The 27,181-nt window shown below is 44.0% G+C and overlaps 1 protein-coding gene across 8 annotated transcripts in view; it reads right to left on the reverse strand.

Moving 5' to 3' along the window:
* Spats2l (spermatogenesis associated serine rich 2 like) overlaps window positions 1–27,181 on the reverse strand; it is a 171,543-nt gene that overhangs the window by 36,236 nt on the left and 108,126 nt on the right. For 6 of the 8 annotated variants that reach the window (XM_028885999.2, XM_028885992.2, XM_028886035.2 and 3 more), the window contains 4 exons: window positions 25,200–25,249; window positions 22,737–22,992; window positions 6,062–6,268; window positions 4,705–4,840 (listed from right to left, as the gene is read on the reverse strand). In XM_028885999.2, coding sequence (XP_028741832.1) covers window positions 4,705–4,840; window positions 6,062–6,268; window positions 22,737–22,992; window positions 25,200–25,249 — 649 coding nt within the window. The remainder of the gene's footprint in view (window positions 1–4,704; window positions 4,841–6,061; window positions 6,269–22,736; window positions 22,993–25,199; window positions 25,250–27,181) is intronic. The other 2 variants (XM_028886027.2, XM_028886018.2) reach the window with 1 other exon arrangement.

Consider the following 27,181-nt stretch of genomic DNA (forward strand, 5'->3'; position numbering starts at 1 on the left):
GACTACTTGCTGTCAGCTCTCTGCTTCCTGACCGCACATGTGACGTGACCCAGCCTCTTCATGGTCTTGCGGCTGGGCCTTTCCCACTGGGATGGAGCGTATCCCTTCTTAACTGTGAACCAAAACAAAGCATTCCTTCCTTAAGGTGCTCCTTGTGCTATTGGGCTGCAGCAATGAGAAAGGTATTCATTAGCCTTTCTCCAGGGAAAGGCACACAAGACGTAGGGCCAGTGTGGCCCCTTACTACGGAAATATGTGCTTTGACTGCCTTTTTTTTTTTTTTTAAAAGTAAAACAGCTTAAAGTGATTGTCCTCCATCCCTCAATCTCTACACCTCATTGCCACCCCCCCACCCCCGCCACTAGTACACACACTACTTTCCTGGCTCCAGACCAGCTTCCGTCTTCCTTAAGAGTGCTCTTAATTAGATGTTAAATTGACAATAACACCTAACAGGATTTTTATAGCTCTATTTTGGGATACTTTCTCTCCTGGCATATGGCAGAAATATTGAGTGTTATTGTACTTCCTCAATGTTTTTTCAATTTCATGTTTTATTGCTCATTTTGAGTCTTCATAATCAACTTGGACACACAAACACTGGGTTTGTGATGGGAAGCTAGACTAGTCGACACACAGAGCAATTACATCTGGCAGCTATGATTCCAAAGGATGACTATTTTCCAGATGTGGTAGGAGGCCAGTCGTGCCAAAGAGAACCCAGATGCTTCACGTTAGTTTCTGATATTACTTTTTATGCTCCTGTTGCCGAGTTTATCTTCTGTTCAGACGTAGTGGGAGAGGATCATGTCGTCTTGGTTACTCACTCAGATCCCCAGTTCTTTCTGAGAAGGTGGGAATGCCCCATGGATGGCCACTTAGCCACATGGGACTGTGTCCAGGTGAAACGCCAATGTTGTATTGTAGCTACTTAGCGATTTTCTTCAGTAACTGTATTGGGCAAGTGTTCTTCACAACCTGCTTGGGAAGGGTGAATACATAGCTCATTTGGCCCTGGTGTGTCCTCCGTAAGGCCGGAGGATGTACAGCAACCACCTTCTCCTAGTTTCTGGAAGTCACCATTCCCATGGACTTCATCAGGAGCTTTGGCGGGACGCACTCAAGCAGAATGCGTGTCCTCAAGTTGGCAATTGGAGGCAAAGTGAAATCTGTTTTCGTGTCTTACATTTTTTAAATGTTTTATATTAGATGTATGTTTTTATACATTTATTTATTTCTAAAGGACCCGCTACTGAGCACTTGGGAGTTAGGAGGACTGGGTGATCCAAATAAGGACCAGAGGACGGACTTAGGGGTGGGATCACTAACTCAGGCCGCTGAGGGTCATCTGAGTTAATTACTCTTCCAGAACGAGCAGTTTCTTCAGAAAGCCAGAGGACGTGGCCCATGCGTTCCAAATCTACAGGAATCCCCTCTCTGGGTGAGCCCAAGGGTTGTCTGTATTTTCACTGGGGGTGCTAGGCACACGACCCCCTCTACTGCCTCCCGTATGTGACTCAGCCATCAGCAGGGAAACTTCTTCCCCACGTCTTCTGGGGCCTGATATTTTCATGAGTACCACAATTCCTAAAATTCATCCTTCCCTCCCCCTTAGGAGACAAGAGGGAGGCTCTGTCTTAGTTCATCACTGTGCTGCCTGGGCCAAAGGCTTGTCTGGAGCAGAAGCCAAGTTTTCCACTTGGCAGAGATGCATGCAAATGGCTACGGTTAGACGGTAATTTGGTTTTATTTTTAAAGTTAGCACACATCGTTGTGGGGTGGTTTTTATTAAGGGTTAGGTCAGAAAAGGAGTGTTGGGGTTTACTTGGTAGCCACCCCATATAGCAAAGGGTTGAACGACATGCTTTCTTCTTTTGATTTGCAAGGCAAGCGTCCTTTTGTCTTGTGGGGGACGTTTTAGCATGGCAGGGCTCGTTCAGAACTCATCTTCCCACCAGGTTAAAGTGGAAGGGGAATCCGGAACAGAGAAATCACACACAGCTTGCGTGGCCACTGGCTTTCCTGCGCCACACTTTCGCCAGTTGAGGAGTCAAAAGCTCAAAGAATCCGTTGTAAATCTCCAGCGGTCTTGTGACCCGTGTGCTGTTCATTTTTTACTAATACACAAAACGAAGTAAATAAAAAGCCGCCACAGCAGCGGGAGGAGAGGCAATTCGAGGTCACTGATCCACTTGGTCAGCTGGCGCCTGAGCCACTCACATGGAAGGCATCACAAGGGGCCCTCAGAGGAAGCGCTTACTCTACAGTGCCAGCCAGATGGACAGGACACAGAACTCCCCTCCAGGCTGAGGACTAAACCCCCAAGACCAAGGCTGGCAAATGGCAGACCCCAGGAGTCAACCTTGTCCCAGTGTCTTTCTGTATTGTCCAAGGTTGCTTTTGGATAGGCAAGCAGAGCTGGGTGACCATGTGCTTGGAATGCTTAACAAATTCACTAGCTGGTCCTTTCCAGCTAACCTCTGCTGCCCCTGGCTCTAGACGCTTGTTGGGCAGACTTACAAGCAACAGGACAATTGACTTAAGGAGAGACTGGAAAAAATCCCAACTAGAAATGACTAAGAATTCTGATCTTCAATAGTACAGCATCTCTGCTGTGCTTAAGCAAACACATGAGTTCTGGGAGTTGCTTTGAACAATTTAGCTACATTCTGGTCCAGAGGAAAGTTCCATGGATGCCATGGCTGGATGAGGGTAAAGGGTCGCTCATCTCAGAAGACCTGGAAGGGACTGAGTGGCGATTGAAGGAGACAGTTTCCTGTCAAGTTCCCGGTGTCTCCTGCACCCTTGGGATCTTGTATGTAGCAGATGGCTTAAAATTCATGAATTTTAGATTAAGTTAGTCTGAAACTTAATCCTTAGTTTTTACAACTCCACAGCTTCTGTTAAAAAGCACATCGGTGTCAAAGCAAGGACTTGGCATGGAGAAATATGTAAAAAAAAAAAATGCATAAAATTCTGGCATCAAGGGAGGCCAAGGAGATATGGAGGACAATTCCATGACCCTGGGTACCACGGTTGGGTGGTTTCGTTCGGTGGAAGCACCTGTATTTTGGCCTGGATAACTGTGGCTCTTCAATTTTTACTTTATGGAGTTGTCAGGACTCATCCCACTGTCAATACTGTGAGAAGCATAAGACTGTGAACAGATAGTGGGAAGACCCCTTCTCTTGCCATGGTGGGTGTTCTACAGAGACTTTCACGTGACCAAAACCAGCCAATGGGAATTAGCCATTGCAATTTTTTTTTTTTTCTGGAATCACTGCCTAGTCTCAGGGCCTAAGACTTAATGGAGAAGCAGGGGAATCTGCTGCCACAGAGCCACAGAGGTGTCTGTCTAAGAATGAGGTAAAAAATAAGCAGAACTGGGAGACTATGGGAGATACTGCCAAAGAAAGAATAGAGAAAGTGAGGATAGAGGCAGGAAGGAGGAGAGAGACTGGATCCTGATAGTATGAGTCAAGTACAATTTGACTTAGAAGTAGATTTACCTGAATGGAGCTTCTGGAATATGTGTGTGTGTGTGTGTGTGTGTGTGTGTGTGTGTGTGTGTGTGTATCTATACACACACACATATATCAGCTATGAGCTTCTCTTTTATCTTTAGTATGGCTTTTTTCATTTGAAATGGAGTCTTAATTGAAAATTTTTTTCCCATGATATAACAATCTATACAATAACAAATATTTCACATAAGTAAACACCCAGGGCTCAGAGAGACGTTTTTCATTAAAACCAGCTGAAGGGAGGGAAGGGGCAGCATCTAAACCACATCCGGGTACCATTTTATTATTATTATTTTTTTTTTTTGAAAGAAAGGAAACAGGTTTATTGAGTACATCGTGAAGGGCAGCGAGCTGGGCAGTAACGAGCGCCACGGTGGTGGCTAATACTGATTGTCAGCATGACAGGCTCTAGAATGGCTGAGGAGGCCAGCTTCCGGCCACACCGGTGAGATATGATCTAGATCAGATGACCTGCAGTGGGAAAGGCCCACTGTATCTGCGGTCGGTGGGCTGGGGGTCCTGGGTTGAACATGAATAAAAAGAAGAAAGCAAGCCGGGTAGCAGCACTCACTCATCGGCTCTGCTTCCCGAATATGGATGCAAGGTGGCCAGCGGCTTCTGGCTCCCGCAGCCATAGCCATGAGCTCCTGCTACGGTGGCCTGCACCCTCAAACTAGGAGCCAGAGTACACCCTTCCTCCCTCAGGTTCTTTTATCACAGCTGATATGACCCCCACTGCCTACGTCAAGAACGGAGCTCTATCACGGAATGAGATGCTTCTTTTTGCTAGGGGAATTTAATGATAAGGATGGGAATATTTTTGATTTTTTTTCAAAGATCTCTCATGTGATTAGCCTTTCACGGATGTCAATACCATTTAAGCACCCGCCCCCATAAGTTTTAGTCCATACATATCCTTGATATGCTATTAGACCAACTTCAATCTTCTGTGAATTACGATGTCTATCAGAGTTCTTCTTATTCAAATACTTTTTCTTTTTCATTCCCAAGATCTATTTTCCTGCCTGCAGAACTTTAAAAACGCCAGCCAGGGAGCCGTTCTGTGATGCTTATGCATGAAATAAACCACCTTTCCCGTCGGTCAGATGCTGTTTCCCCGGCCGTGGGGGCGGCCCGGCCCGGCCTCGGTGAATTTACAGGTGTGGGTCGGACTACTCACCAGTTGTGCAGCTCAGCAAAAGCCGCTTTGATCTTCTTCACGGAACTGTCCACTTCCTCTTTGATCATGACGCGGTATCTCGTCAGAGAAACAGTGCAGCGCTGCAAATCCTTCACCGATTTCTCAATATTTGGGCCTAAAATAGATACCAAGAAAAAAAAAAAGATCAGCACCCCCACTTCGTCTTTTATTTATGAGCTTAAAAAAAAAAAATGAGGCAAGTCATCCACCCCAAACAGACCTTTCTTTTGTGTTCTGGAGGAAACACCTTGCTAACAGGGAATGGTCTGTCTGGCCCTCTAGAATGCCTTCACCCAGGGGGGGCTCTGGCTGCGCCATGTAGGGGACACCTGTCCTTTTGCTTTTGGGGAAGTGTCATGAACGGCAGTGTCTTCCGATCTAAAGGCCATTTGTGCGGCTGGCTCCCGCTGTAAAAGCCACGGCATGTGGCTCAGAGTGGACAGAGATTTTGGAGCAGGAAAATGACATAGAGAAGTACAAATGGGCTAGAGAGGCTGGGCTGTGAGGGCCAGGTATGCTGGCTCCCGACCAGCGTCCTGAGCCAGGCCTGGAAACGGCAAGAGCGTGAAAGCAGCTCTTGGGGGGCCCATCTTCCTGGGGTTTCCTGTAACCCGTACCGGGGTAGAGAGCCTGCATGGCCAACAGACTGTTCTTATCTCACCAGGAGCATGCTTCTTCAAAGAAAGAACTCTCCCTCAAGAAAATGGCACCAGCGTGCCAAGTCAAAGCCAAGGAAATCAAATATGACTGAGGCTGGGTCAGAAGGGCATTATTTAGTCTTGGAATCTGAAGGGAAGTGATTTAGCCGTTTCATTTGTAAGGCTAGTTACGAGTCGAAGACACCAAGGTTCGAACAATGGAAATCTAGTGTGTCAAACAGAAAATCCTCTCAGTGTTAGATTGCCTGCAAGTTCTAATACAGAACTGAGTTCCCACAGGGAAGGCCATCCCTCAAGGAGGATCTATCAGGCTCTAGATTCATCTTCATCTACACAGGCCTGAATTTCATTTGCCTGGGAGGCACTAATCTGTCCTGCGCTAATACTGCTTCCTAAGTGACTGAGATAAACGGCCACTCATCCATCCACAATGGGGGCACAGAAGGGGATGAACTCCACCTCCGTAATCCTAGACCTCGGAATGACAAGAGAAGGACTACATCTGCCTTTCTGTTTTCCATCCAAGTGCATCATAGGGGGAAAAATGAAGAAGAAATTCAATTGCATATATGACCCCCTTTGCTAAGCAGTATTTTTTCTGGAAAGTTCTGCCATCCTGGCACTTTAATGTGTGTGCAGAATATGTTGAATCATCTGTGCAAAAGAAACCACTTTACCTCTTTTCTTTGCCAGCTCATCTGGCTTTATTTCAAGATGAGCTGCGGGGGCATTGGACTTAACAGGAGATGTTTTTGCCTTGGGTTTGCTTGGGTTACAAGGCTGCCCAGCTGACCACTGTAGACCATCTGACCTCTCTGATGGTCCATGAATAGGTTTGGGGTTCCCATCTAAGGACATTTTCTGCTGCAGTAGTCTGCTGCCTTCTGTAAGAGAACACCAAATAATGACTGTGAAGGGGTAAGGTAAAAACACTGGCGGCAAAGTGATGGGGAAATGGCGAGGTTTCTGGTCTTGTTTACAGGCTGGCAACAATGTGTCTTTCACTGTAAAACACTGAAGGAGCTGTTTTATAGGATTCCCGGAAGAGTTGAGGTCACACCAGAAAGGGCCTTGGAGTTAGAGTCAGAAGGCCTGGGTTTGTGTGTGGGGCCCCCTGGTAACTTCTTGCAGAGAGATGTAGATAAGCTATTTAACATCTCCAAGCTCTACTTCCCTCACTTGGAACTATCTAGCAAGGTTATTATTAACAGGCTTGCAAGAGATGAGTAGGATTCCCCATCTCCCTCTTTTCCCCGATTCCGGTAAAAGTTGAGGCATCTTTCAGTGTGATATTGAAGTCATAAAAAGGCACCCCCCCATCTCCATTAATGCTTTGTGGTATTTCATTCTGAATTAATGAAGGCAAAAGAGTGATTGGAGATGGGGCAAGAATGAAGCGACAACAGGTGATATGATCATTTCATCTAATTTATGGAGGGATTAAATCGGGAAACATCATGGTAATATCTCAACCATGTTTAAAATCCAGGAGTTAGATTCTCTCTAGAGCCTTAATAGATGTGGCCATAAATTAGCAGCACACTGCTTTTGGCAACTCTTAAAGGTAGGTTCCTATGCAGTTATTGCTGGTGTGAATTAAACGGCATTGAAGGGCCTGGAAAGGAAATGCATCACTCTTTAGATTTTACCACAGGGCTGTCTGGCATGAAACACAGAAATGGTGGCCAGTGTGCTGCTGAAGGCCAGGTTCATGGAGAAAGCTGTGGTGAGTGCAAAGAGCGCACTCTGGCTTAGAAGACCCCAAATTCTGAGGTTCCCTGTACCTTGGACTACCTTGCAGGAATGTTTCCATCCACGTGGCTAGCTGAGGCTCATACGCATGCAGAGTGCCATCCTCTCTTCGAAGCCAGCCCCTGCCTCCCTTCCTTTCTCAGGCAGTTACCCCCCCCCCCTGCTTCTCCCTGCTCCTTGCTGCCTTCATACATTACATTTAACAGAAGGCTTCTGTACCTGTCTCTCGCCATTGCCTTGCCGAGGCTGTGACCTCCTAGAGGGCAGACACTGAGTCTGATTCACTCTCTAAGCTCCAGTCCTTGTGTCTGCTTCAATAGCTTTCTGCAGAACTGTGATTGAGTTAAAGTACACTTAAAATGATTTCAGAGGGAAAAAAAGAGAAAGGAATGAGGCACACCTTTCCCGACACTGTCACAAACATTACAGAGACTAGGGGAACGTGTGAGAGAACGCTATCTGGGTCCCAGACAATTTGATTTCAGACATTAGCTCACTTACGATAAATATTATTTGACTCTAGCAGAATCCATCATTCGTAACCTCTATGTCAAGGAGCTCTCCTGCACAATGAAAACTTTACCGAAAGGGAAATTACAGCATACAATGAAAGGGCCAGCATAGGTAGTGAAGAACCAGCAAACGCTTGGATAGCATTTGTGGCAGTGACAGAACCGATGGAAACGGTGATGTGTAATTTAATCCTTAGTTACACTAACGCAGAACTTCACTGTATGGATGACAGCGGTTGTCAAACTCCAGTGGGAAGTGACTCTGCTCTGGTACTGACTGTTCACACAGCAAGCGCCTGAGGACCGTCATTCTGCACCCCAGGTGGTTCTGAAGAAGCAGAGATGGGTAGACCCATCTGATGACAAATTTATAAACATTTGTGTCAAAACAATGACCAAACCCACGCTGGTTCCAACTCACGCCCTTCCTAAATCACAGTTGAAATTCGGTCTTGGTGAGTGATTATAAATTCAGAATTCTAAATTCAGCATAGCAGGGTAAATCAGTTGCAGTCTCGGAAATATGGGGATGGATAGCCTAATGGAAATAATGACCTTAGGTAGAAGAACAAAAATTATTCTGTTGAGATGCAAATGAATTTTAAACAGGAGACAAGCGTGTAAATAAACATGAGCTCGTTAACCTGGAGCTAAAAATATTTTGTTTGTGCGTCAGAGAATAATATGTGGGCTATTGATTCAGTTCACCACTCATCTTACAGATATTTATTGAGAAATCTGAATAGCAATATTTTTGCCTTCTGGAGAATCATTATTGGGGGAATCATTGAACACCGGGAGTATTTATAGTTCCCAGAGACCACTTGGATCTATCTGCACACTGGCTAGGTAGATTTGTCTATAAATATGGCGAAACTCTGGGATTCTCTCAGGGAGTTATACAGCCACAGCAGAATGATGTTCATTTTGACCACAAGTCCGGGATTTCTAGGAATACAATAATGGAAGTTATTTCCCGGACACAGTGATCTTTCTTGAGCATCAGACACACCATCAGGTCTCTCTCTGGAGTCCAGCTTTAAAATTCAACAAACCGGAGGTGATTCACACATGTACACTGCCAATTAGGTAGGCATTCCCCACATGTGGCTACTGAATAGCTAAAATGTGGCTTATCCAAATTGAGGTAAGTCCTATAGGAAGCACATCTTGGCACAGTATCTTCTTATGTGAACTGGTGTGAGGGTGTCAGATCCCCTGGAGCTGGAGTTATAGAGAGTTGTGAGCTGCTAGGAATTGGACCTGGGTCCTCTGGAAGAGCAGCCAATGCTCCTAACTGCTGAGCCATCTCTCCAGCCCCCTGCACAATATCTTTAAAAGATCCTTTAATAAATATAAAAATATTGAGACTGGAGGATATTGCTCAGTGATATAGTACTTGCCTAGAATATACAAGGCCCTAGGTTGGATCTTTAGCATTGCAAAAAAGTAAATAAATAAACATTAATTACACGTTGAAATGATCACATTTTAGATATATTAATTTAGATAATATATTACCCAAGTGAAATCACCCTATACCTTTTAATGTGGCTATTAGAAAATATAAAATTACATATGTGCTTACATTGCATTTCTATTGGCTGACGCTAGTATAAACTGTAGGAAGCACGAGACAGACAGTTTACAGTGTTCAGTCACTACTGATCTCTATTCTGCTATGAGAGGGCATTTATTTTAGTCTGCACTTTCCACATGTGAAAGTGGGGACAGAGTGACACATGTCTTGCTTATCATCGTCTGCTTGATATCTACTGCTACTCGACAAACACTGAATGAGTGAATGAAACGTACACAACAATGAGCCAGCATTACTTCAGGGCTTCGCACAGCTAGGGTCATTCCAGTGATAGGGTACCTGGTCAGAGAGGAGTCTCCGTGACTTTAATACTCATCAAGGACTTGAGCAACGTTTGTGACATCTTGGAAAGAAATGTTATCACTGCAAAGAGCCAATTTGCTAAGATTTCAGTAAAAATTGTACATATTTTTACTTCATTCTTTCCCAGGTATTTATCTTAACAATGGCTCCCAGAAACTTCTGTGGTTTTGAACTTCACAATTACCAGTACCCCTTTGAAACTGAAAAATACTTAGCACATCTTAATAGAGCTGGTGTATGACTTAGCTTTCTGATTCAAGTAGACTCAACAGACACTTCACATGGAGTGCCCTGATGTGTTAGCTCTGGCTTTCATATACAACATAAGTCACATCGCTTTGCTCTTGACACTAATATGTAAAATGTCAGAAGCTAATATAAGAATGGAAGAGCTTAGTGAGTCTGAGGTGACCTTCTTCCTCTAAATTGCTTCAGCAACACTCTTGGAATCAATTGACTATTTGCGTGGGTTGGTTTCTGGACTCCGTTGTATCCACTGAGGTAGTTATCTGTCCTCACTTATATCTATATAAGAAGTACTAATATCACATAATGTATGTTCTCCAGGTTTGTTCTTTTTATTCTAAAGATTATTTTGTCTATCATAGGGTTCTTTGCATTTCAATATAAATCTAAGAATTAGCTTTTTCAGTAAAAAATTTCAATAAAATGTCTGGCAGAATTTTAGTTGAATTTGTGCTCAATCTAGAAGTCCATTTGAGAAAAAGCTGGCCTATTATCAAACTAGAATCCTTTGATTCTTTTTTTTTTTAGTTTTTCAAGACAGGGTTTCTCTGTGTAGCCTGTCCTAGAACTCACTCTGTAGACCAGGCTGGCCTTGAACTCACAGAGATCTCCCTGCCTCTGCCTCCCGAGTGCTGGGATTAAAGGTGTGTGCCACCACTGCCTGGCAAATCCTTTGATTCTTAAACACGATATATCTCATCATTTATTTGAGCCTTTGAAAATTATCTTAATATTGTTTTAGTTTTGGGTTCTTAAATATCAAAAGTCAAATTTATTCCTAGGTATTTTAGACTTCTTTTGCTTTGGTATGTAAGATCTTAATTTTTTTCAACTCCCAAATGTTGGATACTATAATAGAATATGGAAACACTAATATATATATATATATATATATACATATATATATATATATATCTCTCATATATGTACACACACACACACACACACACACACACACACACAGGCCCCCACATTTTAGCACAGCTGATGCCATGATGGAAGTACTATTCAGGCCTTGGAATCTATCATGTATACAGGGAGCACCACCAGCCAGAGTGAGAACAAAGACCTACTCCATCAAAGTCGTGGGAAAGTCCCTAAATGTACTAATGCTGCTTTTCTGGCTTCTGTAGTTCTGCTTATGGCTAACTGTTCGTGCTAACTGAGGTGTGTCAATCCAGGATTTGTTTTGTGTGCTTAAATGCCCATCCTGAGAAAGGCTCAGGACTGCAATCAGCTCCTGAACCCCCAGGGGGTCACTGGAAGGCTAGTAAAGGCTTTCTATTGGCTTGAACTCATGTCCAAGGAGTCTTCTCTGGTGGATACCTCCTAACAGATACCTCACAACAATATTAAACTTATATCTAGAGACTTTTTTTTATGACCTATTAATAAACTGGTCTATTTTCATGAAAATGCAGATGTTCCTGAAATACTGGGTATATGGATTATCAATCAAATTAGTTGATAGTATTGAGCAAACCTATGTTCTTACTGATGTTTAATGTGCTTGTCTCATCAATTAGTAAGAAAATAGTATTAAATTCTACAACTATTATGGATTTGTCTTTCTTTAATTCCGTCAATGCTGTTGCATAGATTTTGAAGCTCTGTAATTAGGTTTAGAGTTGTGAACTCTAGTTGATATACTGACTTACGGTGTCAGCATTTCTCATACTGGAATCTCTTCCTCCAGTGCTAATGTGGCCACACCAATCTTCTGTACTTGGTTGTTTGCACAATGTAGTTTTCCTAGACCTTACTTTTATAATAATCACATATAGCTGGGTTTTCTCATCTAGTCTGTCAATCTCTGCTTTTTAATTGAATTTTTAGTCCACTTACATTTAATGTAATTAATGGTATTATTACATTATTATTATTACAGATTGATTGTATCTACCATGTTGCATTTATCTTAGTCTAAAAACTTAAAAAATTAAAGGTTGTTGTAAGGATTACAAGATTGTATTAACAGTTTATCGCAATGTCCTTTATAATAAACATGTGCTCCTTCATGAATAAGTTAGGACCCATACAAGAGCATAATTCCACTTACCCACTTCTGTCAATACAGACACATGGGCTTGCATGATAAGATATATTCAAATTCTAAATTTTCTAAAACCTCTTTTCTCTAGTTTTTAGGGTTTTTTTGTATGTGTAAATTTGATGCACTTATAAGAAGACAATAGGAAGTAGATTGGCAATTTAAATCTAACCTCAAGGAATGTAGTAAATATAGCAGCCCTAAAGTCATTATTTTAACCTATTAAAATGGTTTCAGAGTCTACCCCAAAGAGGATATTCCAATAAAGCATATTATCTGATCATGCTTAAGGGTTTTAAGTTAGTTTTTATCTAGAAAAGTCGATACGCAAAGCATAACTTTGTTGTTAGAAAATTAGGTTTAAAATTCCTAATGTCTGTGTCACTTAAAGCATGTTATCACTCTCTTAAAAATACTTACGTATATAATTGCGTTTTATGATGACTGGTAATACCAATTTTTTGGTATCTGATCTTACTGTTCTTAAATATTTATAAGAAGAAAAATACAAATGGAAATTACCTTAAGAAATAATCTGTTTTTAAAAAACAGTGAGATTAATGCAACCTTTCTGAACAGAGACATATTAAGAACTTAAGCTCACACCCACATGTGTGCATGTGTGTGCATACACAAATACACACACACACACACACACACACACACTTTTAAATGCAATAATTGCAGGGCTCAGGAATAATCAGTTTTCCACAGAAGCTATGCACTACAGTGTTGTTGTTAAGAGCAGATACAAACTGAAAGAGTCCACACGGAAAACAATTTAGAAAGTGTTAAAAGGTGTGGCGAATTCATACAAATAATACAGCCATTAAAATGTGACGAAACACATGGTTTTCTATAGTTAATACATGCTAATAAAAATGGTCTTCTCCCTCAGCAGAGAAGCTTCCTTATGTAGCAGATGGCTGTTAATACTGGGACTCACAACGTCTCTAAGGAAGAGAGTCAGTGGCTACAGAGAGAGCTCACCCCTAAATGGACAGCCGGATATTACATTTCCAGCAAGGCTCAGGGAGCACTGTGGAAGAGGTGGTGGGAAGACAGCAGGAGCCAACGCTTGAGGAGGACTGCTTAGGAAACGGCACTCTCGGACTCAGAGCAGCTACGGTGCAGACCCTGCCCCAGCTAAGACACTACCGGCAACGGATGGCCCGAGGGAAGGAGAGTCAGTCTCCTGCAATGCTATGGCCCACCACAGTCAGTTGCCGAAGATTCAGTGGCCACTTCACATTCATGCACATCTTGGCATCACTGACTGGACACAGGGGGTTGTGAAAAGGAAGACATAAACTTAGGAGTGAGACGTAGAGGGTCTTACGGGAGAAACTGAAGGACTACAGTTTGGAGGTGAGTGTGCTCTGAATGCACTGTCTTTGGAGCTGGAGAGATGGTTCAGCTTCTAGGAGTACTCCCAGCTCTTAGAGAGGACCAGAATTCAGTTCCCACAACTGCCTGTAATTCCAGCTCCAGGGGATCCAACACCCTCTGGTGGCCTCTGAGGGCTCCTGCACTCATGTGCATATATCCAGACACAGACACACATGCGTACCCCTAACTATTTTAAGTCTTTAAATACATTGTACTCATGTATGAAATTACCAAAGAATAAATAAAAAAAATAAAGAAAAATAGGTAAGTGAGAAGCAGAATGTTGGGATGTGGTTGTACTATAACAGAATCTCCTATCTGTCTGTGTTACATGTTTGTTCTATTCATAAATAAAAGATGAGATACCCTGGAAAAAAAGTCTTAACAGGTACTTAATGATGTGATGTAATGCTCATATTTCCACACTAAGTAAAACAGAATACTAAAACTCATGTGCTGTGTAATTATTTTTGTGAAAAGCCCGTGTATCTGTGCCCCTAAAGTAATTTTGAAATGAAATTTAACAGTGGTTGTTTGGGGGAGACAGGACTGATTTAATGGAATTTTCCAAATTTCCTCAATTAGGAGAAAGTAATTTTAAATACGGAAACACAAACTCTACAATTGCCTCTAAAAAGCAAAAGATAATAATTTAAAATACAACTACAGCAGGACACAGGGGTCATCCAGAACACGCTCAACCTTTAGATCTGAGAACGAGAAAGACTTCCTCTGTACTCAAAGAAGTGAGACTTGTGTTTCACTTGTGTACAGTTTGCAGAAGGATCTGGTGGAGAGGGGATGCAGGGGCTTCCTGAGTGCACTTCTGTTGTTGTGAGAGAGAGACAGGATGGTGATTTGGGTGGGAAAAGAGACGCAGAGACAGTGAGAAATAGATTGTGAATACCTGGGAATGAAAATCAGCAGGTTTTGCTAGTAGATTGACAATGGGGAGGGGGGAGGACGGGGAGGGGAGGAGAGGATCATGGAGGAGGGTAGCAGATGAGAGAGGGAGTTGTCCTGAGTGCTGCCTAGACTCCTGGCTTGCATGGATTATGAACTCAAAAACAGAGAGCCAAGCTTAAAATGGAGATCAAGAGGTGGTTTGGAGCATGTCATTGAAGGGCTCTGAATATCAAATATAGACCTAAAGTTCAGAGGAGAGTATGGACTGGGAAGATTTGTGTGAGCCATATGGCATAACTAAAGCCAGGGCATGGTCCAAATGACCTAAGGAGAGAGCCGATCTTTATATGATGAAGGACTCGGGGCCAGCCAAGCCTTGAGGTTTATCAATCCAACAACCAGGCAGACTGACCCTCAAGGAAACTGAGAGAAAGCAGTAGAGACAGAGGGAAGGTAAAAGGGCCGCGTCATGGAAGCCAAGATGGACGAGACACAGTGGGCAAAGACAGGAGTCAACAATATTGCATCTGCTGAAAGGAGAAGATAAAGTCAGGATCCAAAGTCTGCCGGATTCAGGAGCTAGTAGGCCTCTGCAGACAGGGTTAGCGAGGAGATGGGCTGTAAGCCATCACAAACAGGCTGATGAGTGAGGTGGGGCTCATGAAATGGAGACAGTGGGTAAAAAAATAACTCCTCTAAGATATTACAGAATAACAGTCTAGTGAGGAAACCTCAGGAAAGTTCTCCCTGTTCCAGCCACTGGCCAGTGATTTACCGTCGTCATCTCTTTTCCCATCCCTGCAGGACAGGGTGGTTAACAGATAGAGTAACTTTGCAGTGGAGCTCAGAACACAGGGGTTACTCAGACAGAATGGCAGTTCTGCCCTTTCCAAGTTTCCTTCACAAATGTGGATAGGCATTATTATTCCACCCAAACCCCATGAAACCCGAGTGGCTTGGAGGCCATTAGAGCTGGCGATGTTCTGACCAGAGACATGTATTAAAAGATGATAGATAATAACAATGGGTCGAGCGGAAGACAGATATGTTAAATCAGATGCACGCCACCGTCTTAGCTCCTTGCAAGGCAAGTTCAACCCTCTTTGCACCTGACAGAGTCATTTAAAGCTTTGCTCAAAGAAAACCTCAAAACCTTTTTTTTTTTTGTATGAAACCCCTCCCTCCCTCTGTGTTCATTCTACTCAAATCCTTTTGTAACTCAAGTTACCATCTGAAGGTTCTGAAGGTAGGCTATTTAGAGGTGAGCTGCAATAGAGTGTGGTTTTGCTGGACAAGATACAATGTGTTTTGTCAGTGAAGAAGGGGAGAGAGGCCTCTGGGCATCATTTGCTTAGGAAACAGAAGGCATTGGGTGTCCGGTGGCCTTCAATCACTACAGCCAGTGCCTAGCTAGGTCCATTTCTGCTCCAGACTGCCCAGGGGCAGAAAGCAGAAGATCTGAGTCATTGAGCATATAATTGAATGCCTCTCCTAAAATTACCTGTACATTTCAGCCCCAGGGCTGCTCGAAGAAGAGGCTAAGGCTGAGCACTGTATCCCTCTCCATGGAAGCAAGCCAAGAACTTAGGTCTTAAAATAATAATTAAAGACGAACATGAAAGATAATTATGTGCTTTAAAATAACAACAAAATGTATGTTTGTATAAGAGAGCATAATCTCTGCTCCATTTAAAGAATTATGTCTTTAATTTTTCAAAGATAGCAAAAATCTATGATGGTAATCACAAGGGCTTCTCTGAGGTGATTGCCAAGTGGAAACAAACAAACAAATCTGGCTGTTGAGACCACTACGACCTGGCACGTGATACTGAAGTACCCCAATCTCAGCTTAAACATCTCCCCTTCCGATGTTTATGCCACAGTATGACCTCATCGGAAGCCACCGCACACCCACCATGGCTTCCGATAAGTGGCCCGTCAAGCTTTTCAGAATCTCAATGATCTTGGTAACTTAGTTTTATGTTGGCTTATCATCCATCTATTTTTCCCTACCCAACAAAGTACGTAAACTCCCCAGGAGCAAAGGCATGGCCATCTGGTTCATCTTCAGAAAAAAACAAAACAAAACAAAACAAACAAACAAACAAACAAAAACAAAAACAAAAACACCCGGCATGCCTTAGATGCTGAGACAGATTTGCTCACTACCTGAGAAAACCAGTGGCACAATGGTTTCCTCTCCGCCAGATTCTGTGTTGAGCACTGCATGTATTTCATTCACTGTTCACCCAAACCTTAAACAGTTAGATTTTTGTTGTTGTTTTGCAGGGGAGCAAAATGAAACACAGAGCAGTTAACTTTTCCAGGATCATAGATCCAGTCATTGAACAAGGCCGAGGTTTGAACCCAGGCATTTCCATTGCTAGGTACCCCGGTTCTTGCTCATGATACATTGTGTCATTTGAGAAGAGGTACTATTGAAACCCTACACTACACAGGCAGAGCTTCACTCTCAAAGCTCTAGGCTTGCAGCTTTCCTGTTGATCTTTTCTAATCCTCTGGCCCAACATTGGGCTTAGAGGAGCAGGAGAGATCATGTTGGAGCTCCTGCCAATAGTAACACAGGGAAAAAAAAAGTCGGCTTGGATAGATACCCTGTGGAGACCTCAGAACACAGACCTGTTCTGAGATGTTTGTGGTTGCAGCGAATACAAAGGAGGAACACACATCCACATTGTAACAAAACACACTGTAACAAAGCAAGGCCCCTTTCCTTCTCTGGTTTATTCTGCATGGACAATGAGGAGGCAGTTCCAAGCTTGTGAGCCCCTCGAGTTCTTATTGTAAAGGGACAGTGGATTCAGGGGCAGGGACAGCCTGCCCTCTGTGTTGTGGAGGCCAGTGAGCAAGGGAGCCCTCGGTCTGTGACTAACAGGAAAGGAAGATGTGGCCTCCCAGAATGCTTTAAGGATGAGAAACTGTAAAGCGAAGCTGCTGGTGGCCACAGCCCTGCTTTCCCGCCAAGGGCATTCCTTCAGCTGGAGAAAGACGAGGGGAATGTGATTTCCTGTCCTAGCCCAAACGCAGATAAGGCTTGAGAATCTGAGGTTCCTAAAACACAGCAGGAGGAAGATTTGGGGAAACTGGACCCTAAGGTGCTTTAGACATTTAGATTGGAGGCCTCAGGAAGTAAAAATTACTGTCTTTAGCACTGCTTTCGATAAAATAAACCTCTGTCCCCTCTTTGCTTGACTCAGTATTTGGAAACAGGATGGTTTTGATTGGATTATGTAAAAGATCTAATTTGAGCTGTTAGTAAAAATCCTGAAATACAGAAAGTACTACTCTCAGGCTTAAAGCCTACTCCTCAAATTCCACGCTACGTGCTGACACACAGCACTGTCCCAACAGACAGCGCTCTATTTACAGCCTTGAATGATGGTGCTCTGGGTGGTTATTTTTCATGTAGGAAGTCACACTCACACCCCTGAGCCACCTGCATATATCTTAAAGCTAACTTTTCCCCTACCAGAATAATGATTCTGTTTAAGACTTTTAAAAAAAGAGAGATCCTGAATGTCAAGGTGTTATAAAAAGATAAAAACACGCCTTGCACATGTCCATAGTCTGCTGCCCGGCGGGGCATTCAAGGCAGGCTTTGTCAAGCCAGTTTCATTACTGGAGAGCCTGATAAATGTGCCACCACTAGTAGCCTGGAGATTTCTTTCAGGCTCATGCTGTGAATCCACTCAAGCACAGAATATCATTATATGGCTTTGTTACCATTACTTTTTCTAATTTTTCAATTATACATTTTTCAAATTTTATTTTTAGGAATTAGAGAGCTAGAGCTCATGGCTTTAGCATTAATTCTTCACCGCAATTTAGACAGACCTAATTGCGTCAAGTTTTGCCAAATACAGAAGGGTACAGAGTAGCTCCTTGGCCTCTCCACCCAGGAGCCTGGGTTTCCCCACAAGAACAGGGGCTAAGGCTCCATCTCATCTTTTCTTCTTCTACTCAAAATGGGGCACAGAGTATACACATTCTAACCTTCACCTGTGATCTGTCTGTTAGTGGGCTCAGGATATCTGATAGATTAAACAAGCATCTTAGAGTCATTTAACAGTTTTGGCATCGACATCATGATGGGCCTTTATTACCTTTGAAAGGTAAAAACCTAGCCAGTTACAAACTTATTTTAAAATTTATGATCATTAACAGGTGGGATGCTAATGAAGTTAATGGTCAACCCAGAGGGATGCTCTTCCTTTTACAAACATACCTAATGACCTTCCATTACTACTATTCATTCTTCAGTAAAAACTCTTACATAAAATATAAAGATCTATAAGGAATCAATGACAGTAACAAATAATACCTTCAGGTTAATCTCAAAACGACCAAAGGGATACAGGGATGGCATTTTGTGCAATCAAGAATTCTTCACAGTGAGCCCCATGCTGGTGCTTATCAAGCCCCCTTGCACATAGAGCAGCCTCAGCTGGCACTTAAATGTCAAGGCAGCTGCCCATCCACAGTGAGGTAAAGGGCTTCTGCCTGGCACTTACTCCAATGACTTGGCAGACTTACTGAAACTGGGTAGGACAGAGGCATAAATGATGAGTAAATAAGCAAATCTATGTGCTAGGCTTTTCGTTTGTGATTGATATCAAATCAATTAGATTTTTGAAAGTAATTCGTGTGAAAGCAATAACAAGTAAAGCTGGAAATCTGCAATTCGATTATTTAATTTCTTTCTCCTGTCCTGACTATAAATCAAAAACATCTTTAAAAAATGAATTAAAAATTCCTGGAGAATTTGGATTCAAAACGCACTAGGTTATTTTCATTGTGGCCACTGTTTGGTTTTAAGACTGTGTCGTGTAGTTGATAAGGGTGACTGGCCACAGCACTATGAATGGGATGTGTAGGAAATGGGAAGAAAATTAAGGCTGGATGAGCAATTTCAAGACTTACTAGTGTGATACGGAGTGTCATGACCTGGTGTCTCCTCACCGTATTCCTCATTTGGTACATACCACCATGGGGTTTTGTTTGTAGTTTGGCCTCTTCTGCTAGACTGAAATCCTAGGCAGGGATATGTTGTGGAATAGTCTTTTTGTACACTGTGGATAGATATCACTCTGGTTGGTTTAAGAAAAGGCAGAATAGTCAATAGCTAGGTAGTATTTCCAGGCACAGAGGATGCTGGTAAGAAGAATGGCAGGGATGCCAGGAGATGCAGAGCCAGCAGCATGGGCATTACAAAGTAAAGGTAACCAAGCCATATAAAAGAACATAGATTAAAAGACATGGGTTAATTTAAGTTATAAACACTAATTAGAAACAAGCCTAAGCTATCGGCCAAGCTTTCATAATTAATAATAAGTCTCCATGTGGTTATTTGGGAGCTGGCAGGAGGGACAGAGGAAGACTCGTCACAGGGATAATATCTTACTCATCTTTGGCTTGTCACAGGCCAGCAATGCCATACCAGCAGCAGAGGTACCATGGACGAGGGTGCTGAGCAAAAGCCTCCCCACCGCTTCTTAACCTTCCCAGCCTTCTCCATCACCTTGTCCCTAGACCTCTCCATGCCCACCCATCTATGACCATCTCAATTGCTCAGATGGAGGTGGCATCTCTGCTCTCCAAACCTGAAATTCACTGTGTGCCGATAGCCTTGGCTACAAGACTATCAGAGAGTGAGTCCTACAGAGCCTACACAGCACAGGCGTCCTCCTCAGAACCTACCGGGCACTCAGGACTCAACTAAGAGGCCTCCATGAGTGGCTCATACCAGCCCTCCTGGTGTTGGCTTCGGCACCCAGCACCCCGTCAGACTGCATGTGTCGTATTTGTGTTCTCAAAGATTTTACAGGCACATCTATTTACTTAGGGACACTTCCTTCATATAGTAAATATAAAGACGCACTGTCCACAATATCCAGCTGGATATGGCCTTATCCATCTTAAGTACAAAGTGACTCATTATAAGTGTGAACATCTGGCCACTTTATACGGCCTCCTCGTTTACCTAGTCAAAAAGGTCTCAGATCTTTATTGAAATTCTTTTTCCGCAGGTTCCATCACATATTAATTTTATTTTTAGGATTTGCTATAACCATGGGGTAGTGAGCCATTTTATTATTGAGATGTTAGGTTTGAATGGGTCCCTGAAAGTGCTGTAAAGTTAATTCGTAATACTGAGTGTTGAGAGGTAGGCCTTTATGTTATGATTGGGTCATGAGGACTCCATGCTTATGACTAGATTACAGTTGTTATAGCGGTGGATTAGTAGTCTAGCCTCTTCAACTCTCTCATCTCTTTTTTTCCCAGTGTTTGGCTTCCCAGCCTCTAGAACCATGAGCCAAATAAGCTTCTATTGTTTATAATTTCCTATCTCTGGCTTTCTGTATTGCCACAGTAAGAAACAAACCCAAATAGTCTTCTTATATTACCAAAAAAGAAACAGGACAGTAGAGAAGAAAATGATGTATCCAAAGATAGACAGTATATTAAGAAGTAGCCTTCTCCTGTGCTCACAATATCAGGGCTGGCTCGTCCACACCTCTGCCAATGGGTTGGCTCTGTTGTGCTGCCCATGTGAGTACAGGGTCTGCTCTCCCGAGTGTTGCAGCTGGTGGGGGACCTCAGGGTCAGCTCTTCCACCTGCCTCCGGCATTGATGGGTAGGGGTGGGTCCCCCCACCCTCCAATCCGCCCATACCGCCACATGACAGGTGAATAATTGAGTAAGAGGGACAGCTCTCCCATACTCACAATGTTGGGGCTTGCTCACCCACACCTCCGCCAACAGGACTGGCTGCCCAGGCCAGTGGATACTTGTGAGTAAAGACATATGCACAAAAGGGTTTACTGCGTGACTCACTGTGCCACACAGAGTTTCCACGACGAGATTTTTTTTCCATTTTTTTCTTTTTTCTCTTATATTTTACTGGGGGGTGGTGGTGGTGGTGGTGGTACAAGGGCAGAGGGCAGATACAAGGGACGGGAAATGAATGGGATCCAGATGCATGATGTGAAAGACATAAAGAATAGATAAAGAGAACGTTAAAAAAAAAAAGCAGCCTTCTGGGGCTGATGAGCTAGCCCAGTGGGTAGGAGGACTTCCTGTGTAAACCTGAAGACCTGGGTTTAGGTTCCCAGGCCCTACGGAAAAAGCTAAGCATGGCTGAGTGCCTGTAAAACCCCTGTGCATGGTGGGCAGGCAGGAGGGTCTCTGGCGCTTGCTGGCCACCAGCCTACCTAAGGGGCAGCGAGAGGCTCTCTCTCAAAGGAATAGGTGGAGAGTTACAGAGCAAGAGACTCCTTACGACCTCCTCTGGCCTTCAGACTGGCATACACACCTGCACACACATGTGTACACATAACGCACACACAAGTAGACTTCTGAGGTTACTTCACAGCTGCCGCATGGATGATTAATCCACATTCTAATACCCTGAATTTTCCAGTTCACCATATAAAAGGAGATAAAAGAATCTGGTCCAAGGAAAGAGTTTAAGCACGTTTTCTCTTGTCATAAATTGTCTTTCCCTTATCCCGGGGGGTGTGGGGGGGAGTGTCTCTTCAAACTAGCCTTGCTAGTCCCCAAGGGTCCTAACATGGTCTAGTTGTGAGGGACTGGGGGTCAAGTCCCTGAGAGGTAGGAGAGGGAGGGGGGCGTGACTAGGTAAACATGATATAGTGAGTGGCTCCTTCCTCACCCTCCTGACCCAAGACAAAAGTCTGGCAGCTTAAAACAAGGGTCCTGAGGGGGTTTCCTCCTGCCTTAGGGACCCTGCTGAGGGATGGCTGGACAAGTTCAAGCGTGGGTCAGGACACGTTTTCACAACAGCAGTGGGCCATCAGCTCTTCTGCCTCCTTCAAACTGAACAACCCGAAATTAGGGGAAGAAGACCCTTCACAGATGTAAAAACAAACCAAACCAACCAAACAAAACCAACTCTTAAGAGAAGCTGGGCTTCAGTTTCCAAGTCCCCCTCTGCTGTGTGGAAGGTCTTTGGCTCTGTGTGCTTTCTATCTGTGTGTCTCCTCACCCCTAATAAAAACTTTTCTTGGGGGTTGGGGATTTAGCTCAGTGGTAGAGCGCTTGCCTAGCAATCACAAGGCCCTGGGCTCGGTCCTCAGCTCCAAAAAAAAAAAAAACAAAAAAAACCAAAAATAACAAAAAAAACTTTTCTTTATTGGCCAGTTCTGGCTGATCCACTCCACGGTGCTTCAAAATTTCTCTGCTGTTACATGTTAACGCTCAAGATATTTCCTGCCTTTGAATTCTTCAGCTGGCATAGACAATGAACCGGATCAAGAACCCTAGACAATAACAGAACCATGGAGCTTTTTAGCGGGGTGGGGATCCTCCCAGTCAGTGCAAGGACAGACTGAGCATCTCTCGAGGGTCTTGTTGTACTACCTGGCTTCAGGACTCACTGGCATCTACATGCTAGCAGCTCAGACTTTGTCATCCTGTGCAGCGCAGCAGCAGCAGCAGCAGCAGCAGCAGCAGCAGCCATTGCTTTCAAGGCGTGACCTCTGCATGTGTGTGAGTGCGCGTGTGTGCCTGTGTGTGTCCATCATGTTAAGCAAATAAACTTAGGAACAACTGACCTGTGACCCCGCGAAGAGCCCTCGGTGGTTCCTCCAGTATTGAGATCTTTTTCTCACGTGGTGTGAGGGCCAGTTTTTCTCTGGCAGAGTCAGGGGATGAGCTGTCCTTCTCACAGCCGTTCACGTGCCCGTTCTGCATCAGTGGTACCTGCGGCGGCGGCGGCGGCAGGGGCCCCACCTCCGGCCGCTCCACCTTGTCCTTAGCTTCTTTGTTGCCTTGATGCTGCTTGGATTTGCTTCTTTTCCTCTTATTGTTCTACGTCAGAAACAAAGGGGAAAAAGAGCTGTGTTCAGCAGAGGCTCGTGAGCACAGAGTAAAATAAGACAATCATCTGGACGCCCGGCGTTTCATAGAATGGGTGAACACACATTTTTTTTTTTTATTAAACACTCAGATTAGTCTAAATATTGTGCTTCTCAAGTAAGTTGTTTTGAATTTTTACCTTGCAATTGTAGTAAACAAAAAGTTTCCTTAATTTGAAAGGAAAAAAAATACAGGAGCAATAATTAAATAGCAAGGATGTAATTTTAACAACTTAAGAAAGACTCTTAGGATGACAATACAGAAAACTCTAATAGCTCTGAAGGAACTGGTGGCATTAGGGAATAGCTCTTGCTTCTTGAAGCAGTTCTGGACTAGGAGGCCAGCTGAAGACTCAGGTTCCATTATCTGGGGAGGGAGCCTGAGTGACAGGAATAAGGTAGGCCACCCACAGCAAAAACCTGTTATCTAGCAGTTTCCTGAAACATTCCACCTTCCAGGAAGCTCCTTAAGAGGGAAGGGAGCTAAAAGTAGCTTCCAGAAGTCCCTGAAACTGACCAGATTCACTAGGCAACTTGCAGGAGGAGGTTCTCTCCTTGCACCATGGGGATCCCAGGGTACCAACTCAGGAGGCCAGGCTTGGCAGCAAGTGCGGGTACCTGCTAAGCCGTCCCAGGAGCCCCCGACTTTGGTATTTTAGTCATTGGGTATTCAAAGCACTTAACGATCAGTGTCGTGCACACCTGACCCATTGGACCCAAGTGTGTCCCACCTGTGGAATCTGGGCATGCCGACAGAGCACCAGTGTGGCGCTTCCCTCCAGTGTGCTTAGAGACCTAAAGAACCTGCTTCTCCCTCTCTAGCTGCCCCACTTGCTTTTCCTTTGAAGTCACGATCATGTCCCGGCTCTTCTGAGTGGGAGATGTGTATTGCTGAGCACAGGCAAAAAAAAGGGACAGTGGAGACTAGTCTCCCCCCACCTCCTCCCCAACAACCCCCACCGTTGACTTCTGGAGTTCAAGCCCAATGTCCACTGGGCTGGGTCTGGAGACCATCTCCCTACTGAACCCCTAAGAGGAACTCAGCAAGGATTTGGGTCTGCAGCTGCGGTTTGCGCCCGCCCCCCAAATCAGAGAAATTTCAAGGCACACATCTGAAATTTTTCCATGTAAAGATAAATGCCGCCTTTCAGTCACTTGCAAATCATCCCGATCTCCCAGGGAAGCCTGGGGAAGCTATGATTAAAGATAAGCAGACAGTGTCACAAATGGCAGCCAACAAAGCAGGGGAACATCTCCTAATTCTCCCTCTTCTACACGAAACTCCAAGGAGAGGAGCAGCACAGGCCGAATCCAGCACTTTCTGTGATCTTGGGACCGTATGAAAGCAGCCACGTGGCTTTTCCGTTTGTTCAAAACCTGTTTCCCACGCCTGTGATCTTCCCTTCGGGGTCAGGGTGGGTTGGCGTCTTATGTCTATGAGAAGCAGAGCACAGGGCTGTGTGGTGCCCGTGTGGAAACGCAGGGCTGGGTGGCTGTGCAGAGGAGCAGACTTTCCAGTGTGTGTGTGTGTGTGTGTGTGTGTGTGCAAACACACCATGCCTGTGCCCAGGAGCCACACAGCCTGTGACTGGACAGGGCAGAGTTGTCATTTGAACAGGACAGAGGAAAATCTCCCCAGTGCTGTCAAGGAGCAGGTCAGGAGCGCTCCAGAAGGACCATCGCTCTCTACGGTTTTAAGGCATTTCCTCTTTTCATTAAAGACTGGTTTCAGGGGAAAAGCTTCATTTGGATAGAGATTTTTCAGTTGGAAAAAAAATGTGACAATACATTTAGAGCGTTTAAAGTATCTTTAAAGCACTCCTTAATTTTTTTCCTTTGCGCTATGGGATGTGCTCGGGCAAGTTAACATCTTCTCTACTTTGAATTCTGACGCGGGGCTCCCCTTACTACTTACAAAGCACAGCTCTGGCCCTCCTTAAGCACACCTGGTGGGTAAAAACAATGAACAGAAAATAAGGCCATTAGGAGCGAGAGTGGCTGGTACAGCAGGCAGGCAGGCAGGCGCGGATGCGGAAGCTTTCCGGGCGTGCACGTGAACAGGTTTGAATGATGCACAAGATTGGCAGCTTTGTTGAAATAGTAACACCGCTGAAGCCTGGATTGAAGCTGTTACTAATTCGCCACCACCCTTAATCTTACCTTCTTTTTCCCTGTCATGTTCCATTCTTTAAGAACTTGAATTGCGCTGCCTAGATAAAGAGAAAGAGTCTTCAACAAATATCCACACAATAAAGGCGACAGAAAATTCATCTGTGCCGGGGTAGCAAGGGGGTGGGGGGAGGCGGGGCGGACTTCTTCATTTGTTTCGATACAGCCTACCTTAATAAAAATGCCAGTTTCGTTTCTCATTTCCAAGATTTTCATTTAATTCACTGCACAGCCTTGGTTTTTATAAAAGTATTAAGAAGCCCTACTTCACGAAGCTTACTCTTTTTTTTTTTTTTATCATGATATTGTCTTAGGGAATATGAAATATATCTTGAGAATTTTCTGATAGCTTCGTTGCCACAGGTAGAATTAAAATTGTTCTGTTTGATATAGGAATAAAGGTTTATCATCTTCTGAAGCAAACATGGGATTCTCTGTGTTATTAACCACGACAGCCGGCCCTTTCTGTACGGCCTTCCTTTCTCCATTTTTATTCTCACTCAGTTATGTGCAAGACTTGCAGGGGGCTGAGGAGGACAGAGCCCGTGATAAGTTTCTCTCCATCCACCAGGAAAGGATAGAATGTGTTCTTTACAAGGCCTCCGGTTCAAAACCAACCAAATTCACTAAATGACTAATGGTCGCCCAGTCACATGCATAACTTGACCTGATGGAGTTAAGAAACATGTCCTCACTATCAGCTGTAGTCAGTTTCCACACACTTTAACAAATGTATTCCAACTTTCTGGGAGGGAGTTCAACAGTTCCTGATAGTGAAGGGTCAGGTGACTGAATACAAGCAGGTACTTCAAGGGAGCGGGTCCCAAGAAGTCCAACAATTTGAAGCATATTCTCGGATTCCATGATATCGACAGCTGTCCACAAGACACTGGCTAACCAGAGACTAGCTTCGAACTGGTCTCTATGGTGAGCTTCAGATTAGTAGGCCGCTGCTATGGAGGGCACTGACAGACAAGCTGAAGGCTATGGTGTTGAGACAGACTGACCACTCCTGTCTATCCGGAGTTTCCAATTCAGCTCCCTCTGCTGTGGGATGGTCTGTATGTCAAATCTGTTGCTCTGATTGGTCAATAAATAAAACACTGATTGGCCAGTGGCTAGGCAGGAAGTATAGGTGGGACTAACAGAGAGGAGAAAAGAAAGAACAGGAAGGCAGGAGACACTGCCAGCTGCCGCCAGGACAAACAGCATGTGAAGATGCCGGTAAGCCACGAGCCACGTGGCAAGGTATAGATTTATAGAAATGGATTAATTTAAGCTATAAGAACAGTTAGCAAGAAGCCTGCCATGGCCATACAGTTTGTAAGCAATGTAAGTCTCTGTGTTTACTTGGTTGGGTCTGAGCGGCTGTGGGACTGGCGGGTGACAGAGATTTGTCCTGACTGTGGGCAAGGCAGGAAAACTCTAGCTATATCCCTCCTTGTCTTAAGTTGCATGCATTGGAAATAACAAGGCTGTACTCAAAAGCAAACTAGAATTTTTCTTTTCCTTTTGGTTTTTTGAGATAGAGTTTAGTTTCTCCGTGTAGCCCTGATTGTCCTTGAACTCGCTCTGTAGACCAGGCTGGCCTTGAACTCACAGAGATCCACCTACCTCTGCCTTCCGAGGGCTGGGATTAAAGGTGTGCGCCACCACCGCCTGGCCATGTAGTTACACCTTTTATTAACTGGGTTGGTGTTTCTCTAATGTACCCAAGGAGTTAATATTTGTCAACAGTTTCCTGGTATGGGGCATTACTCGTTGGTTATTTATCAGAGTCATTCTTACAGTTAGACTTCTACTTTCTAAGTAAAGTTAAACTTTAAAAAACATTAAAAGTTGTTCTCATCGGAAGGCAAGCTGCGGCTTTTGCAGTCCGACACTCATTAGTCTCATTTTCGTATTTTGACATCAATCTTATTTTTAATTTGGATGGCAAGCTTACACAGAGTAATTATCAAGAAGTACTCTTA

The sequence above is a fragment of the Peromyscus leucopus genome, chromosome 13 (genome assembly GCF_004664715.2).
Source record: "Peromyscus leucopus breed LL Stock chromosome 13, UCI_PerLeu_2.1, whole genome shotgun sequence".
Taxonomy (NCBI): Eukaryota; Metazoa; Chordata; class Mammalia; order Rodentia; family Cricetidae; genus Peromyscus; species Peromyscus leucopus.